The 18,318-nt window shown below is 34.8% G+C and overlaps 4 protein-coding genes across 8 annotated transcripts in view; 2 read left to right on the top strand and 2 right to left on the bottom strand.

Annotated features, from left to right (window-relative positions):
* The first annotated feature begins 67 nt into the window (after positions 1-67).
* LOC113493283 (ATPase WRNIP1-like) lies at positions 68-3,712 on the top strand. Its single transcript, XM_026871191.1, has 8 exons — positions 68-473; positions 611-826; positions 976-1,151; positions 1,234-1,497; positions 1,803-1,974; positions 2,051-2,234; positions 2,315-2,560; positions 3,572-3,712. Exons 1-8 carry the CDS (start codon positions 240-242, stop codon positions 3,667-3,669), a joined length of 1,590 nt encoding a protein of 529 aa, XP_026726992.1. The 5' UTR covers positions 68-239; the 3' UTR covers positions 3,670-3,712.
* Positions 3,708-9,593, bottom strand: LOC113493278 (DNA topoisomerase 1). Of its 4 annotated transcripts, none has more exons than XM_026871184.1 (10): positions 9,432-9,593; positions 8,967-9,121; positions 8,497-8,838; positions 7,833-7,932; positions 7,556-7,717; positions 7,386-7,482; positions 7,139-7,310; positions 5,475-6,772; positions 4,844-5,120; positions 3,708-4,764 (listed from the first exon to the last, which is right to left on the bottom strand). In XM_026871184.1, the coding sequence occupies exons 1-10, from the start codon at positions 9,471-9,473 to the stop codon at positions 4,662-4,664; spliced, it is 2,748 nt and encodes a 915-aa protein (XP_026726985.1). In that variant the 5' UTR covers positions 9,474-9,593; the 3' UTR covers positions 3,708-4,661. The 4 variants fall into 4 exon arrangements, with proteins under 4 accessions (XP_026726985.1, XP_026726983.1, XP_026726984.1 ...); XM_026871182.1 differs by having other exon boundaries at positions 8,497-8,841; positions 9,432-9,591; XM_026871183.1 differs by having other exon boundaries at positions 7,833-7,929; positions 8,497-8,841; positions 9,432-9,591.
* Positions 9,594-10,567: 974 nt separating this feature from the next.
* LOC113493284 (mRNA cap guanine-N7 methyltransferase) lies at positions 10,568-12,657 on the bottom strand. Its single transcript, XM_026871192.1, has 2 exons — positions 11,415-12,657; positions 10,568-11,284 (listed from the first exon to the last, which is right to left on the bottom strand). The coding sequence occupies exons 1-2, from the start codon at positions 12,460-12,462 to the stop codon at positions 11,178-11,180; spliced, it is 1,155 nt and encodes a 384-aa protein (XP_026726993.1). The 5' UTR covers positions 12,463-12,657; the 3' UTR covers positions 10,568-11,177.
* A 2,401-nt stretch (positions 12,658-15,058) lies between these two features.
* LOC113493275 (ral guanine nucleotide dissociation stimulator) overlaps positions 15,059-18,318 on the top strand; it is a 29,059-nt gene continuing 25,799 nt past the window's right edge. For both annotated transcript variants that reach the window (XM_026871175.1, XM_026871174.1), the window contains exon 1: positions 15,059-15,495. In XM_026871175.1, the coding sequence (XP_026726976.1) occupies positions 15,472-15,495 (24 nt within the window). In that variant the 5' untranslated portion in view covers positions 15,059-15,471. The remainder of the gene's footprint in view (positions 15,496-18,318) is intronic.

Below are 18,318 nucleotides of genomic sequence, written 5' to 3'. Positions count from 1 at the left end.
GGACAGTTTTGAAATATTGACCTAAACTAGATTGTAACAAGATTTTTAAAGTAAACATTTATTAGTACAAAGGGCGGGAAACACCGTTTGAGGCTTTTGTCAACTTCTGCAAAACTGACGCAAAATAATTTGTATTTATCTGTCAAAATACTTTAACATGTTTAGTCTTGTCTTGTACAATTTGTACTTCTGAAAGAATATAATTAGAACAATCAATTATTATTGATATCAATAATATAATGGCTTCCAATAAGAATAATCCGTCTTTAGATGCTTCTGTATCTTGTCCTGTCTGTTCTAAAGTATTCGATAAAAGTCTTATTGAAGAACACGTGAATAGGTGTTTATTTCTTAATACAAGTGAAGAAAATAATTTAAAACAAAATCCAAAAAGAAGTAATTCGCACTTACAATTACCTATGCAAGAAAAGCGTGCGAGGATCAGCACCAGCCCCAGTTCCTCTAAATCTGTGGTAATTATTAAACAATATAATATTTTTATATTATATTGTTTATTGAATATTTTTATATTATACTGTTTATTAATATTAATGAAGATTTTTATTAGTTATAAAAAATCAAATGTACTACTAATACTTTATTTTTTTAGAAACTGCAAATGCCTGAGACCAATAAAAATACAAAAGATCAAACCAAACCAAAAGAAATTAAGAATATTCCTTTAGCTGAACGTGTAAGACCGCACTGCCTAAAGGATATTATTGGACAAACACAAGCATTTGGCCCTGGATCAATGTTAAGATCTATGTTAGAACAAAATAAAATACCAAACATGATTTTATGGGGGCCACCTAGTTGTGGAAAAGTAATCCTATTTATCTACTATTTTGTTAATTATATAAACACTAATTAGTTAAAACTTACCACTATACATTATGAGATTTTTTTAGACTGATTTCATATGAATCTCTAATAAGATAAGTATGAATGATTTCCATTTGTATTTAATTCCAGACATCTTTGGCCAATGTTGTAGCAAATATTTGTAAGGAACAAAGTAATAACATGAGGTTTGTCAAGCTATCTGCTACAATGTCAGGTATAAATGATGTTAAAGAAGTTGTAAAAGTTGCAAAAAATGAGGCACAATTTAAACGTCAAACAGTCCTTTTTATGGATGAAATTCATAGGTATATGTATTTTTTAATTCAATGTTAATATTCATTTTATATTAAAAAAGAATTAAATCATAATTTTTTTAAATGATTCCAGGTTTAACAAACTGCAACAGGATTCATTTTTGCCTCATGTTGAAAATGGTACTATAATTCTGATAGGTGCCACCACTGAGAACCCTTCATTTAGTTTAAATAATGCTTTGCTGAGTCGTTGCAGAGTTGTTGTTATGGAAAAATTAAGTACAGAAGATGTTTTAGAAATTTTAAGGCAGGCCGTAAAGCAAGGAGATGAAAAAGTTCTTGTCAAAAATGATAAAGGGAACATCAAATCATCATCATCTGAAATAGATCTTCCTAGGTGAGTTATAACTAATGAAAAAAAAAATGATTCACTTTATTTATAACTATCCTAAGAATGATGCATTATTATATGTTGCAACGCTTTAGTCACGCGTATTTATCAGGACTGCCCAACTAGTTTTGGACCCTACTGGAGTCCTTAATCTTGAGATGACGCCGCGGGGGTTCGAGTTTAACTGGATTCAATTCGCGATCCCGCCGCGTCCGATACTAGTCGGGCAATCCCGACGAATATGCGTGAATAAACTGTTACCTCATTAAAAAAATATTTACACTTTTATTGATTTTTAAAATATTTTTAAGATATATAGTTGAGGAGTCTTCTCTGAAGTGGCTTGCTGAAGTATGTGATGGTGATGCAAGAGTTGCTCTTGGAGCTTTTGAGCTGGCACTTAAAGCTAGAGACCCTGGACCTGAGCTGCATGTTACAGGACCAGCATTACTCACTCTTGATGACATTCAAAATGGAATCAAGGTATCCATAATACTTGTACAGAAATCAATGACCTAATTTAATAGACTTGAAATTACGAGACTATTGAAATTTGCAGAGATCACACATGATTTATGACCGAAAAGGTGAAGAACACTACAATACTATATCAGCTATACATAAGTCGATACGTGCTAGTGACGACAATGCCGCTTTATATTGGACAGTTCGGGCAATGCAGGGAGGCGAGGACCCCTTATATATAGCGCGGCGTCTAGTGCGCGCCGCATGTGAAGACATAGGTAACAGTAACAAGAGTGTATACTTCATGATGGATTAATAAAGGTTTCGTATAAATACAGAATGCGTTAATGATTAACAGGCTTAGCTGACCAGAATGCTATAGTTGAGGCTGTTGCTTGCTTAGAAGGTTGTCAAAACATAGGAATGCCCGAATGCGATGTTTTGCTTGCACAATGTGCTGTGAGACTAGCAAGGGCTTCTAAAAGCACAGAAGTTTATAGAGCTATGAGAAGATGTCAAAAGTCATTGACGGAAGCAAAAGGACCATTGCCACCAGTACCACTCCATTTACGTAATGCCCCAACGAAGCTTATGAAGCAATTAGGTAAGCATTATTCTCAAATGAACATAAACTTAACTACTTAAGGTACCTACATGCAGGACGTAGGTTGTTTGATTACGGTCTTCAATGTTAACTTACAGCTTCTACTGTTACACGCAAACACTCGCGTTTTTTTTCTCCAGTGGACCCCCCTAGCTAGAGCAATGAAAGTGATAAAGAGCTTTAGCTTGTTCAATGTACCTACCAAATATAATAAGGTGGTTCAATATACCGCGCTCTGCTGTATCCGCGGATAACCTCTGCAGTCGTTTTCATCAGGCCGAGATATCTTAAAATGGCGTCAGATGAAACTTGGCCCGATGAACATTCCTAGTCAATGATTCTTATCTAAAAATGTTAATGGAATAACACAAATCTGATTCAAGGTTTTATCAAGCCAGAAGGGCTCTTTGTTATTTGAATTATACGTGAGGAAAATGCAGACCATTCTTTCGCCTTTCCAATGTATATTCGTCGGAGTTTCACTATTTAACAAATTCGATTTTTCCACGAAAATAATAAAAAAAAACCCTGCACACAAAATAGTGTAGTCCGAAACAATTAATACGTTATATTCCGAATAACAAATTAGTTTTTTCAGTTCACATACCATCACTACCGATATACGAAATAATAATTAATTTGCAGACCATACTTTTATGGTTGCCTCGTGGTTCACAAAAACACATGCCGTATCCGACAAGAAATTGTAATTTAAAATTATCACCGCCGACAGTAATTTATCATTTACAAGATTCTGAAGAAGCCTTGTAATAAGTCTCAAAGATATACCTTCGTAAGTCACGACATGGCTTCAGCGATGCAGCGTTAGCCACGGTGCGAATGTAGTTTAGTCATTCGTAGAATTCCTATTTCGATTTTAAAATCTTTTTTTTTATACTTAAGTAGAAAACTAAAGCAAAATGTGGATGTTAAAAAATAGCAAGCGTACGTTCGTTAAAACTATTAAGCAATTATTAAAATTTGATTTTAATTGTAAATTTTCTTTTTCAGGATACGCAAGTGGTTATAATATGTTACATAAAGATGTGTCTGGATTAAGTTACATGCCAGAGAGTATGGAAAATGTTAATTTCTTTCATGATAAATAGCAGGGATATCCAGGTTGATAAAAAATAAAGCCATTAACTCCTAGTGTCAATGTTTTATTTATTTGGGATAATCTCATTTCACAATTGTATGACATGGTAAAAATTTACTATATACAAGACGCACGCACACATAAATGTATGTATTATTACAAATTTATCTAGAACATTGTACCTTTCGTAACATGAACTGCGCTTGCCACGATTTTCGATCCTAATTTTATAAAAATAAAATAACATTATTTCTTACTTTACAACATTTACTACTGCACATTGTGCACAATTTACATAACATTTGATGCGGCTGTATATTCTTCCAGGTTCTCAAGATTGTAAACACTTGCATTTATGAAAGTATCTATTGATTATAGTAAAAACTTATTATTATAGGCTGGAGATTTACGGTCGACAATGTAAACCTACAACTTTTACTATTATATATACAAATCACTTGAACTTTTATTGCACCAGACTTTATGATTCTTGGTAATTAATGAATAGGCAACATTTCACAATAAACATTATATTAAGTAATTAACTTTCATAAGCATTCTATGAATATTGCTACCTTTGACAACTTGTTTATGCAATATTCACATTAACAGTGCATTGTTGATAAAGTATTTGATGTCGGCAATTTAGACTATTAAAAAAATAGAGACAATAGAAATGTTTGCAACTCTATACAAGAAAAATCTTAAAACTCCATAACACTAAGACTTAACCTACAACTAATTATGCTAAAGAGAACATTGTAACTAAATAAAATAAATTAGACTCAGACTTCTAATTTGGATCCTAATCTTGGGAGGAACACAATTCCGTATGGGTCCAAAAGCAATTTTTGAATACTACATCACTGAATAAAATTTTTACGTCAAACATTCGTAAAGTAAATTCCATGTGAACAACACATATGAAGTGGAACATTTTCACATTTCACAATTAACGAAAGTTATATATAAAATACATAATAGCTAATGCTAATATTGACCTTAGAAGACATACTCCGGACCGGCCATGTCGATCGCCCAACGGAATTTGTCGCGTTGAGTTTTGTTGTAGATTTTTTCTATTGGAACATCATGCTTTTTACACCTGTCAATAAAAAACCAAATTAATAAAATCATCCTTGAGTGAGAACTAGGAATTTAAAAAGGAAAACAAATTGACTTACCAAGCAACTGAGATACGAGGATCAAGATAGTTCAATTTTGAAGTGCCCAAGGCAATGGTTTTGTTTTCATCACGATCAGTTTCCTGAAGTTCCAGTTTTTTCAACTGGTCTCTAAGACGTTCAAGTGCTTTCTTTTTCTTATCACATGCTAATTTTTCTTTAACAGATCCCCGTTTTGCGGCTTTAGTTGCTTGTCTTAAGTCTTCCTCTGCTTCATCAACTTGATCACGTTTAGTCTGTATTTTTTCTTTCAAAGCTTCCATTGACTTTGAATGACCTACACATAAATAATTATTATTAATCAATTTACAATTAAAATACAACTATACTAGCACTTAAGCAAGGGAATTTATGGAAGGCAGATTTCATGAAACACATCTACAATATTAATCATAAGTTAAGGGCATTGAAATGAAACTACTTTTACGGATTTTTTCGCGGTTTAATTTTAGATTTTAGTTCCCGACGTTTCGAAACCTTTGCAGGTATCAAAAACCAAAAAATCCGTAAAGTAGTTTCATTTCAATGTCTAACATTCGCGTAAACCTGAGAAACCACTAAGTTAAGGGCATTTAAAAATAACTGATATTTTTTACAGTAGTTAAAACAATTCATAATAAAAATTATTTACCTTTTGGAACAGCACGCTGATGGTTACATAGAACAGCAACTGCACGGTTTGCACGGTTGTAGGCCAATATCTTTTCTGGTATAGATGCATCAGGGTCAGTAAGTTCATCCAATTGTCTTTGCAAAGTAATAGAAGCATTGTATGTACGGAAGACTTTAGCAGTTAACCCAGGCATTAGATCTTTTAAATGTTCATTTAGAGTTTGAGTGTTAAGTCTGTCAAAGAGATCATCACTGTCTTTCTTATTTTCCATAAATAATTCGAGATTCTTGAATACCCGCTTTTCAACTGGCACCTCATTGTAGTATCGGATAGAATCTTTACCAAGGAAATCAAATACAACAACATATTCTTTTCCATCTTTTTCTTTGTGTAATTGTATATGCTCAACACGCAGAGAGCAACAACCAACAGTATCTGCTTGATCATCATCTTTTTCATTACCAGCTCTCAAGGCAAGTTTATCAATAAAATATAAAGCAACAGCACGCTGACGAACACGCATTTCTTTTGCCTTCCAATCTTCTTTATAAGTCTTTCTGATATTATCAATACATTTGTGAAGTTTTCTAGCTGTTTCATACTTTTGCATATCTTTTTCTCCCTTTAATTTAGAACTAGGATTCAACATGACATACTTAGCTTGTCCTTGAACATTTTCAGTCCATGAAGCTAACCATGTAACAGTGTTGTCATGTCTTACTTCTTTCCACTTGTGACCTGGGGGTGGTTTAGGACATTTGCTATCTTTAGAACAGTTAATGAGGACATCTTCAGGCATAACACGTCTTTTCAACATTCCCATTTTAGGATGTTCTCCACGCCCTCTGAATAGACCCGGGGGTTCTATTCTGAAGTTGCCAATTTTTTCTTTATGCCCATCAATTGTACAAAAGCCATATTCCTTTTGAATCTCTTCATTCTTAGCCTTAAGTAATGCCTTTTCTTCCTTTGTTCGATTTCTGTTCTTTTCTGAAACACTTAAGAAATAAGCTTGCATTTCCTTAAAATTGCATTTTGACAGATCCTTAATTATTTTGGTTTCATCATGCGTCATCACTTTGCGCCAATCAGTGAAGAAATTATTGTTGAATGTGGATTTGGTCGTATAATCATGATCTAACATTCGAGCATAAAATCCAGCAACCTCTTCAGCATCTTGAGATAGTCTCATCTCTTTACCATCATAGTAAAATTTAACATTTTCGGGCAGCGGTTCATAATCGGGCGCAAACACAGGTCCTTTATGTTCCAAAAACTTCCATTTTGTTCCATCATCCTTTTTTTCTTCCTCCCACCTAAACAATTTATATAAAAGTTAATAACGTTTTTCTGACAATATTATAAAACGATTTATATCATCTTGAAACGCACTTTAGCTTACGACAACGTAATTGCCTAACGATAACTACATTAATTTGTGGTAGCTTTAAAATTGATTTAACTTCTAATATTTTGACTGACAAGTTTCTCAAGAACATTTTTAAAACATAACCTCAAACCGATTTGTCACATTGCTGTATAACAACGCCATCTATTCGACGACTATGAGACTATTTGGTAGGTGGCAGTTAAGGTAACACAAAGTTGAATGACCCCATTTTTTAAGTTTTTATTCACACAAAATTGAAACCTATGCGAAAAAATAAACGCGTTTTACTTACCACTTCCAAACTTCCTGTTCATCATCTTGTTTCTTCTTGCGTTTGTTTGGACTGGCGTTATCAACTGGCTCTGCTTTTACTTTTGTTGGTTTTGTTTTGTTTGCTTTAACACTCTTTTTCTTTTTTGGTTTTTCATCTTCATCTTCATCCATATCGTCGTCGTAATTGGGTTCTGTTATTAATTTCACATGTATATAAAAAAAAACATATAGTAAAATTTAATTTTATTAATAAGTAAAAATCATACCTTTTTTAATTTTCTTCTTAGATTTTTTACGTTGGAGTAATGGAATGTCTTCTTCACTCTCACTAGGTGCCCGTCGTTTGACTGCGACACGCTCAGACTGGAAGACAAAAAACTGTTAATATGTTTTATTCACACAAATTTATACATTGCTAATATATGTCAAAATATACCGATGGTGAATCTTCTCCACTATCATCTTCAGGTGGCAGCTCTGTGAGAGGTTCATCCTTGAACTGAGATAAAGAATAATCACAAGACGAAGCAGTTGTATTGAGTCCTCCAAAGTCATTGCTTTCATCATTCATTTCTTGTTTGACATCAACTTCGTGTATCTATAAACAAATGTTAGTATAAATAGTTATCAAGATTTCTTATCACAAAAATTGTTTCAGCAGATTTAACATAAGTATGCATAACCTATACTTATGTTTTTTTATAATTAATTACCTGCATTGGTTCATCCTTGGGAGAGTCTTGGGAATCAGATTCAAATTTAATTTTATCATGTTTATCACTGTTGCTTTTTTCTTTGCTTTTACTGGAGCTACTGAAATGTTCAATACTTTAGTTGTGGCAGACAATAACTATTTCTTATTGAACTATTAATATCACATGTGAGTTAACTACCAGACATGAGGAATATTGGTAAATTACATTAAGATATCCTATGTAAAGTTTTAATGATTTAATGATGTCAACCTAAGTCCATTGCAAATACAGAGAATTAGGTGAATAAAAATGAAAGTATTAGACAAGATATTAACTCATAATAGCATCTGGGGCTTTGCTCACTAAGAATGCTGTACATTTTATAGCAGAAATTATTCAACTTAAAATTTATAAAGCACTAAGGTTCAGACAAAAATTTTGATAGATACTTGTGACAACTTATGTCAATTTATTTTTTTAATTGTGTGCCTCTAATCAAAACTAGAGATGGGGCAAAAAATTGTGCTTCAATATTATTATTTCTTTCACATGGTATGAGTTATGGTAAGAATATTAATACGCTTCTGAGGACGTAGCACATGTCAATAAGTGAAGGATATTTTAATATATTTTATAGCCTATAATTGATATATTAATAAGCATATGTTTTAGTAGAAGGTACCTGTGTTTGTCTTTAGAACTTGAGTGTTTGTCCTTGTCACTCCGATGTTTATCACTTTTATGGCGGTCCTTTTCACGTTCTCTTTCCTTGTCCCTCGACTTGTGGTCTTTAGATGAGCTCTTGTGGTCTCTGTCTTTGTCCTTTGATGATGATGAGGATGATTTCTTTTCATCATTGCTGCTCTTGTGTTTGTCTCGGTCACGGTCACTCCTCTCCTTGTCCTTGTGCTTGTCTCTGTCACTGCGATGCTTGTCTTTCTCTCGATCTTTATCCTTATCCCGGTCTCCGCGTTCTTTATCCTTTTCGCTGCGGTCTTTGTCTCTACTGGAGGACTTGTGTGAGCTGCTGTGATTTTTATTAGGTAAATGATCTCTATCTTTAATGCTATGCAATTAATACGTAAAGAACATCATTTTTAAAATGAATAATGCAGAAGGCATGTTCACACAGAACTTTCTGGAAAAACTAACCTGCTATGTTTGGACGATGAGCTCTTGTGGTTCCGATCTTTGTCGCGGTGCTTATCTTTGCTAGAAGACTTGTGGCTAGACTTATGCTTGTCAGAGCTACTGTATCCGTTGTGAACACCGTTCACGTGTTCATTTCTATTGCCATTTACCTTTCCCTGTGAATTTAAACGACGATTCAAGATTTCCAAAAATTGACATAAATTGTCATCACTTTCTAAAATACAATAAAAGTAAAGATATAAAATTCTAATATCAATTGATAATCCTTAAATATGAAACTTGGAAGACCGACGCTTAGCTACGGTTTGTTCGAACACTGTAGTTGACGCCATATTGGGACTTAGAAAATTTTCGCTTCGTGGAGACTTGTGTTCACTAGTAAACATCGAAATTCTGCCAGTGGTGAGATTTAAACGCTATCTCAAATAAGAGATTATGAAAATACAATTTAATTTGAACACTTACTGAGTCACAATCATTGTCGCTAGCGGGATTTTCGACACTCATTTTGCCTACGTATTACCGACGTTAGTAAAAGTGCGCTGTGCGATTACATGAGGCCGGTCGAGCGAACGCAAATTCTAAGTGCTGAGAGGTGACGAATGCGCATGCGCCGTTCCTCCACAGATTGTAGATAACTTCAAGTGAATTGGTTCAATGCTCTACATTGTACATTGTTCAGAGCATTCAGTATGTTGCTATGCAAAATAATATTATGTAGTAAGTTTCTTATTTAAATGATTTATGAAAATTAATCTAATAGAATATTCTTTACATTCATATTATTTGAATAACTTATTTTTCGAGCAATTTGTATTTGGCATTAAACGGCTAGTTAATTATTTTAACGGGGTTAATATTAGGCTACGAACAATTTAGCTGTGGAATGAAAATTGTGAATATTAATATATAAGACAAAAATGCGTTCTATGACTAAAAATATTTTTTATAACCATTTCGTTTGTCTAGTCATGAAAACGGATGAACCAATTTTGCGTAGATTTTATTGGGTGATGGTCTACTATAAAAGAAAAAACTGGGAACTGCGCGCGGTGTGCGCCCGTCTCGAGAGTCCCACCCGACTTAGCGACTAATGTATGAAAGAAGATCTTTGTCTTGTATTTTTAGGATATCAGGTTAAATGATTTAAACACCTACCTACTAATATATTTTTGTAAGTTAGCTGTTAACAGACTGCTAGTGAAAAGGGTCTCTAAGGTATCGCATGATATTTCTCGCATCGTCTAAATGGGCCCTTTGATACATTAGGGCGCTTGCACATCAGAAAGTCGCCAAACCTCCTTTGAAACAGTTCGTTTCTTTAAAACATACGCAGCTTATTCACCACTTAAATGGATTTTATCAGATCAAGGCAACTGCTGCCTGCAACGTTCTAGCGCAGGAATGACTTAATTCTTGATCAGCAACGAAATAGTTACTCAGATAGAAGAAAAAACAAGTGTTCAAACGGTGACGCGGCACTTGCAGTGTTTAAGTGTCCTGAGTTTGTTTGAACTTTGAAATATCATGATGATAAAGCTATTAATGTTTTTCTAGGTAGGTTTATCAAGATATTTTTCTGCATTAAAATAAGACACAAGTTGACACCAAAAAAAATTATAATCCTTAAATCAAGTAAAACCGTAATGCATTTATGTAGGTGGAGGAAAGTGAGAGGAAGATAGGTAAACAGTTTAAACAGTAAAAGAACGAAAAATGAATGATGAAGATGCAAATAATCATACTAAATTATGTCTGTTTTCTCCATTGGAAATCACACTATGGGTGTGCATGATTTCATATTTTACAGTCCATATTATTATTGTAAAGTACTGAATTTCATTTTAAAATAACCAACACTAAGTAACAATAATTGACTTGCTCATAGTCTTCTTCCTTAAGAAATCTATCTAATGGCCTATACACCGGAAACTTTGCATGTGAAACAACAATACAATAAATAATGTTGAATGTTACAACTTAAACCTAAGAAACATTTTTATTAATCCATATTCTTATTACATAAAAAACAAAATTCTGTAGATCAAATTCTACATTTTTGTCACAAATCATACTATGTCTGCATTTAATTAGGGACAAAGCCTTAGAGTCTAAGAAAGTAGTCAGCTGAAACAGAATCATTTGCTTTCTTCAGTAAAATATAAAATATTTGTTGTCCATTTGCCCCAATAAATGTAGTTTACTTCTCTTTTAATTTTTATTAGATTGTCCTTCTTGTTTTGATTTTGTGTAAACAGGTTTTCCTTTTTCATCCCAGGTGTTCTTGAGCTTTTTAAAGGCAAATGCCATGTATACAGCTGAAAAGAACAAAATCATGAATATTATTATTATTATTTACCAGGTCCATAAGTAAGAGGAATTATGATCCTTAAGACATACCAGCACTATACTAGTGAAACATTATGATTAACCTATATTGCTACTTACTTGCCACTTCCCATTCACTAGTGCTCATTGTCCCAATGCGGTCTCTCTCAGTCTTGTTCTCCTTACTTTGCCAAAACTGCTTTGCATGTTCATATTCTGCTTCCTCGGCAACAAGTTCTTTCCCTGGAGGTGCAGGATAACTCTCAAAGCACACAATCTTTTGCAGAAGTTGTCTGTACTTCTCTGAATGATCTTTGAAGAAATCTGCAAATCTTGCCTTGTACACTAACTCCAATCCATACTCAGCAGCTAATTTAGTAAAAAGTTTAAAATTCACTAAAAATTCAGGACAATCTACCACACCCTCAAGGTGGAAATCATACTTTCCACCAAATAAAGGATATCCCTTCTCAACATCAAACAACAATTTAATATTATAAATTCTATTACCAAAGTCTCCATTTGGTGCTTTTTTAGCACGAGACACAATTTCATAAGCATCAGGTATAGTCCCAAAAAAGTAACCACCAGGTTTAAGACACTCAGAAATGTTAGTCAACATTCGCTTCGCTTGAGGTAAGCTTTCAAAACTGTAGTGCAGTCCAAACTGACAGCTGGCTATGTCAAACTTTATTGAAGGATCTCTGTATTTATCCCTCAATGGTTCTTTGGAACAGTCAGCTGCAATAAATTCTGCAGAAAAAAGACGCCCACATCGTGATCTTAGATCTTCATACCGTTTCTCACACTGCTGCACAGACACATCTGCAATATCAGCAAAGACTACGTGTTCAACTCTCGCCTTCTGCCATTTACTCAAGTCACCTCCTTTACCACAGCATATATCGAGGACTCTCAATGATCTGCCATAGTCTTTTTCTCTTATTTTGTCAGTGTATTCTTGTATAAGAACACTTTTGACCCAGTTGTTAAAGTTTCTAAGATAGTAAATCGGAGAATTTAACCTTTCTTTTAGGCCCTTCTCTTCTAAATGGTTATAATGGGCTGCCACTACTGAGCTATGTTTAGCAGGTTCATCTTTCTGTGGCAGCAGGGTTTCCTTTCCACATTCTTTATTTTCTTCTAAATTAGCGGCAATACACGACATGTTCTGCTGGGAAAATAATAAGGTTCTTTATTAAAAGCGTGCCACTCTTACATTCCTCTTCAAACTATACGAAATTCACTATAAAACAAAGAAAATAAAAGTTTTCTTTTTATAAAACTAAATATTTTTTTCGTAAGCACTATTGCTTGTCCTAACAAACATCACACTCGAGTGAGAGTCAACCGAGAAGTCATACGTCACTCAAGTCGACAGTGTCATTCAAGTGACGTTACTTACTAGTTGGGATGCCATGGTTATTGAGCTAACTGAATAAAACATTATGTGATAAATTTTTAAACCATCTTTTATAATTTTTGGCACGGACTAAAATTATCTTTAGATATAGATCAAGTTTCATTAGACTTCATTACGTTTGATTAAAAAATCTAATTAGTCCGTCAGATACATAAAAAAATATTGAATACGACTCGACGACGATTTCATTGCGTAGGTAAACAAAATGTATTTCGCCATCAGATGTATAATTATATATTTTAAAACTGAGTAAACTGCTTAGTCTAATACCAAATTTGACTCAAATAAAAATGTTGTCCGCCAAGAGGTTTTCCAAAAAATAAGAAACAAACAAGATCATTCACGGAATTCATTAAAATATAGCAATCAATTTAATTTATAGAATTCCTATATTTTGTCAAACAATCATAGATCATTTGTATTCGGCGATGTTTTGAATGACGCAAAAAATAGGTTAAATAAATTTACTTTGTATTTAACCGGCTGAATGAATCCATATCAATCAACTTGAAGAATACTATAGGTTCCTTGCATGTCGAAAAAAGAATGAAGGATTTATGGATACGCAAGAGCGCTTAAACCCTATTAAGAAATTATGTATTCATTTCAGTAACTCGACACTTATTTACCACGACCTTTTAGTACCTAATTATTTTTAACCCCTAACCCGTAATACGACAGCAGGTGTCTTGGAAATCAAGAGTATTTGCATGGTATGATTGTATATGTGTGGTAAAGAGTAACCTATGGAGATTTTTGACCGGAAAATTTTGAACCGCATACGAGGTTCCGAGTTCGAGTAAAGTTTTTACATTGTTTTTTTTATTGATGCACCTACTTTTTATCTGTTATATTTATCTGAAAAATAATTATAAACGGCCAAGTGTGAATTAAATTTACACAACAGTGGTTTTCATACTTGTTATGCTAATTTAGAGATGACGAATTATAAAGTTAAGTCTAAGTTTCACTTTTAGCATTTGTTACCACTAGATTAAAATACGCAGAGTAGGGTAGGAGACGACGACGGAGGTGCCTTAAGTAACAATGTCAAATGAGTAAAACATTTAAAAAGATATTACTTTAAAAAATCCAATAGTAGGCCACTATAACCCACATGACAATCATCTTTAGCAGAATTGCAAAGATATGGTTATAATAATTGATACTCTCACTTGAAAAAAGGATTACCATATATTATAGTATTTCCTCACCACCCATTGGCCACCCACCATCAAACGAAGAACTCACTTGATTAAGTCATCAATATTGTAATTCAGTGCGTTTTCATTAGAGTCCTCGATAATATATTTTGCAGAAATTCGTTTATTCTTCTACTTGCATCCCCCCAGCTTTTAATCGGTTCGACCTATTTTTATCAAACGACCAAAAAGACTCGCACATCATTAGATATATAATTTTTCACCCTGAATACAAATCAAACTCAATTGATACTTCTTAATCCGTTCAGGAGCTATGGAACCATAGAAAGACAGACAGACGGATAGAAATCACGTCAAATTAATGACTCCTCTCTTTTTTCATCGGGGGTTAAAAACGAATTGAATAAGAAAATTTCACAAACGTAGGTAAATGTTATGTCTTGCTTAACGATTAACATCTTTCAAGATCATACGAAGGTAACATACGTCGGTCAAATGCAATCAGTTAAAATAAATCTCATCGTAACTCGGCCCTTGCATCTTCACGAATATTTGTACATATCAAAGTAGTTAATTACTTATAATTTATTTTGCAAACCAATATACATTAATTGTGTATTGGGAAAAACAAAGTTAATCTTCATCATCTAAAATTAGGAGTATCTAGGAACTAAACTAAACTAATATTTACATTTTGCAAACCTAAGTGCACATTTTGATAAAATCCTGGAAAATCAGATCTAGTATAGATAAGAGTGGAAAAGTTCGTTATCGACAGAATATGGGTATTCTGTCGATAACTAATTTTTGACACTGGAACGAAAGGCTATAATCTTATTCCAAAGATACAACCCTTTGTACGTTTGGAATATGGGTTTAAAGTTAGTACTCGTAAATGTAAACCTGTAGGTGAAGCTTTAAATTGAAATAAATGGTGGACTATGCTTTAAGAAAATTGTTCCCTCAATGTGTCCATTTTTTACGGAGTTGTACCTGACTGTACCCATGTATCAAATTATTGACAGTAGCAATAACATTATGTTGATGATAGTGCACTCAGTGCACACATATGAAAAGTGTTATGTAGGCGACAGTAAGGCAGGCCAGGTACGCAGCCAGCACCGTGGGGGCGAGGCGCGGTGGCGCGCGGCGCGGCGGGGGCTCTGCGTGCCGTTACGTGGTGCGCGCGCGACGGCAGTGGTGCCACGACGCGGACGTGCTTCACTCAGTTCGTGCGCGAAAGTCGTTACCTGCGTCACACGATAGCACTTCTCAACACGCGAATATTATTCCTATAGCAAGTATAAGCGAAACGAATAAAATCATTTGTTAAGGGTGTCGTTATTTGCCTTTTAGTGAGCTTGTGCACAGGGCTTACTCGTCTAACACTTAACAACCTTGTGAAGTTGTGAGAAAGCGAGTGACGTCAGAGAGACCGGCCACCGCGATCATATGTTGGACGCGGATGCAGTGATGGAATGTGGCGTGTTGTTATGGTGACGTGCGATGGTGCAGTGCCTTGGATTACCTAGTTTCTAGCTACAACGCCGCCAGAGCGCGGTTCCTCTACGGGAACCATGCGTAGAAAAAGATGAGCCAGGATGCTGAGAGCTTGGTAATATCATTTTCGTAGTCAACAAACTCAATTAATTTCTAAGCTACTTCTTTAAAAATGTGTATTGAGGTGTCAATTGTCTTAATAAAAGTCTGCATTAGGTCATAATGTAGCAGTGGTTTCACTTGGTCCATAAATACTGATGATATCGTGATATGTTGTTTACCTACGTGTGTATTTACTTGATCAGTTGGCAAATACCTGATATTGTTAATTATTATTTAGCTTATTAAATCGACGCATTATCCTGTTTCAAATATAGGATTTAATCTACAGGAAAATTAACAGGCTAGTCCTCCACTAGACGAGCTGACACCAAAGATGACGTAATTGAATGTTAAAAATTAAATATTTGAGTATCCAATAAGTAACACATTTTCATATGTCACTGATCCCCTTTATTGCATAATAATAAACATCAAGTAAAAGACCGGAGAAAATCAATCTACATAAGTGACCCACGTCAAGGTTTTTCTACCTAGCTGAGTGATAGATACTTTTATGGATTATCATATTCGTGAATGTATTAGTTTGAACGATGATTCAGTGCGTGGGAGCATCATATCGCCCACCGAAGTTCACCCAAGAATTCATCAACGTTTAAGATTTGTAGCGCATTCTCGAAATTTCGATTAGGATGTTGACTTATGTCGAAGAAGCTGCTTTCGCATATTTAAATATTTAGGACATTACTGTTTAAAGCATTAATATTTATTCATGGCCACTTTGTTACTGTAAAATAGCGATGAATTTTTGGCAGAGTATCATTCTGTTTCGAATAACAAGTCTGAACCTTCATATTGAAAAGAAATCGGGTTAAAATGCTAGCCAGTGAAGTTGAGGGTTCCAACCAATTGACCTGAAACAACTGTTTTATTCTTGATAGTTGCGTTACAAAAGTATTATTTTTAAAAGAGTACGGCACAGATGTTGGTTGCGATATTTGTTTGTTATTCTAGCAATAACGCAGAATGTTGAAAGTGTTCGTGGGACCTGGCTTGCCACACGCGCGTGCTCCAGTTTCTGAACCATTGTTAACTTTCAGATTTCCTTATATTCTATGATAAATAGATTTGATGAGAACGATAAACTAATAATCTGAGGGCCCAGACAATGAAGCATCGCATTAGCGTCGTCATTAATAGAAAACTTGTAATGTACGGCAGGTACATTCCTTTTCGACAAGTGACGTGATGTTGACTTGTTTGCCTTTGCATTGCAATGCATTTGAGCGATCAAGCGTAGCGATCAGGATCATGTAACTTCTCTTGAAAGCCAAAAACGTAAATCTTTACATAAAAACCTATACTTATTGACAAATACACTGCAGTCAATAATTTACAATAATACGTTGCTCCACTCTATTGTTCAGTAGTATGTTTACCTACATGTGACGGTCTGTCTTATTGTAAGACAAGCAAATAAATTCCACATGCATGAATAGATTTGACACGAGTTAAATTCGGTGTTTTGTTTTTGGCACAGAGGTTGAGTTTAGTAAAACAGTGTTATATGAATTTCTGGCTATTGCTTAAGTGGATCAAGTAGACTATTTTGTCGAAAACCAGCGAAAATAGCTAATTTTAATCTTACCTTAAAGTATTGAGACCGAGGCCTTTGTGCCCATCGTGTTTTACCTGTATTTTTAGTTTCTTGTTATGTCTATGTAGGCAATGTTGTTTGAGTATAATATTTTTATGACGTCTATCGTTAAAATATATGAAAAAAAAAACAAAACCCAATCGCCGTTAACCTCATAAATACGATTTCTTTCATTTCCTTCGCACGAGGTAATACATTATATTGGTCTTGTTTTAACTCTTTATATACTTACTTATTTTCTATACCCGTGCGCAAACATTTCGACAATCGCATTTTTCTGTAGAAAGTGAAACGGCTGGCCCGGACCTTCGACTAGCACTTTCACGTTACGTTCCATTATAGAACTTAAGTAACATCTACTATTTTGCGGCAAAATTAATATTTTTTCATAACTAACCCTTTTTTCTTCTCATGGTAGTCAGATAGGAAATGTCGACTCCAGCGTTCTCAAAAAAGACATGTAAAAGTGATGAATTAATATCCTAGTTGCAGAATAAATGATTTCGTTTAATTTCATACTGTACAGAATGGAGGAAGAACTATTGAATAGCTCTGTAGGATAAAGTAATACGGCCTATACGAAACATATCAAGAAAGTCAAATCTAATTCAGTTTATCCTAGATTGCACGTATTTATATCAGGATGAACGAGTTTGGTCTAGGCTTTGTCGAGGATCCAGCTCTCAATGATGGTTGTGGGTACAGCCACCAGAAAATCGGACTTATGAACTACGTGAATAAATTATTTAATTTTGTTGCGCGTCTGGACTTTGGCTTAAGGAATGGGAATGCATATTATTTTATTATGTGTAGATCTCATCGAAAGTGAAAGTGTGACGTCGCAAGTAAATTAGGGTTGGCCCCGATACTTTTTTTTTTCCGGAATAAAACGCTAATGTCTTCAACTCACGTCGAGGGCAAGGCGTGGGGATATGTCGGACTTCCACCGACTAAAAACACCCCGGGCCCCTTCTACTGCTTTAGCCAGAGTCACGGGATCGCTCGCGTATACTCTGCGCAACTCTGGCTGGCTCTAGTCCTTTGGACTCCTTCTCAAGGGATGGGTGTAAAAAGCCCACCCCTCACTCCTCATAAGAACGGAGGCGCAGGACGATGCGCCCATCTCCTTCTTGGCCTACTGGCTGATCGAGTGACAGGGTGCCCTCCCCGCCACCCGCAGGCTCAACCTTACGGTGGCCGTAGGTCGTAGTGGCCCCGATC

The sequence above is a fragment of the Trichoplusia ni genome, chromosome 4, assembly GCF_003590095.1.
Source record: "Trichoplusia ni isolate ovarian cell line Hi5 chromosome 4, tn1, whole genome shotgun sequence".
In the NCBI taxonomy this organism is placed as follows: domain Eukaryota; kingdom Metazoa; phylum Arthropoda; class Insecta; order Lepidoptera; family Noctuidae; genus Trichoplusia; species Trichoplusia ni.
This window is presented reverse-complemented; position numbering and strand designations above follow the sequence as displayed.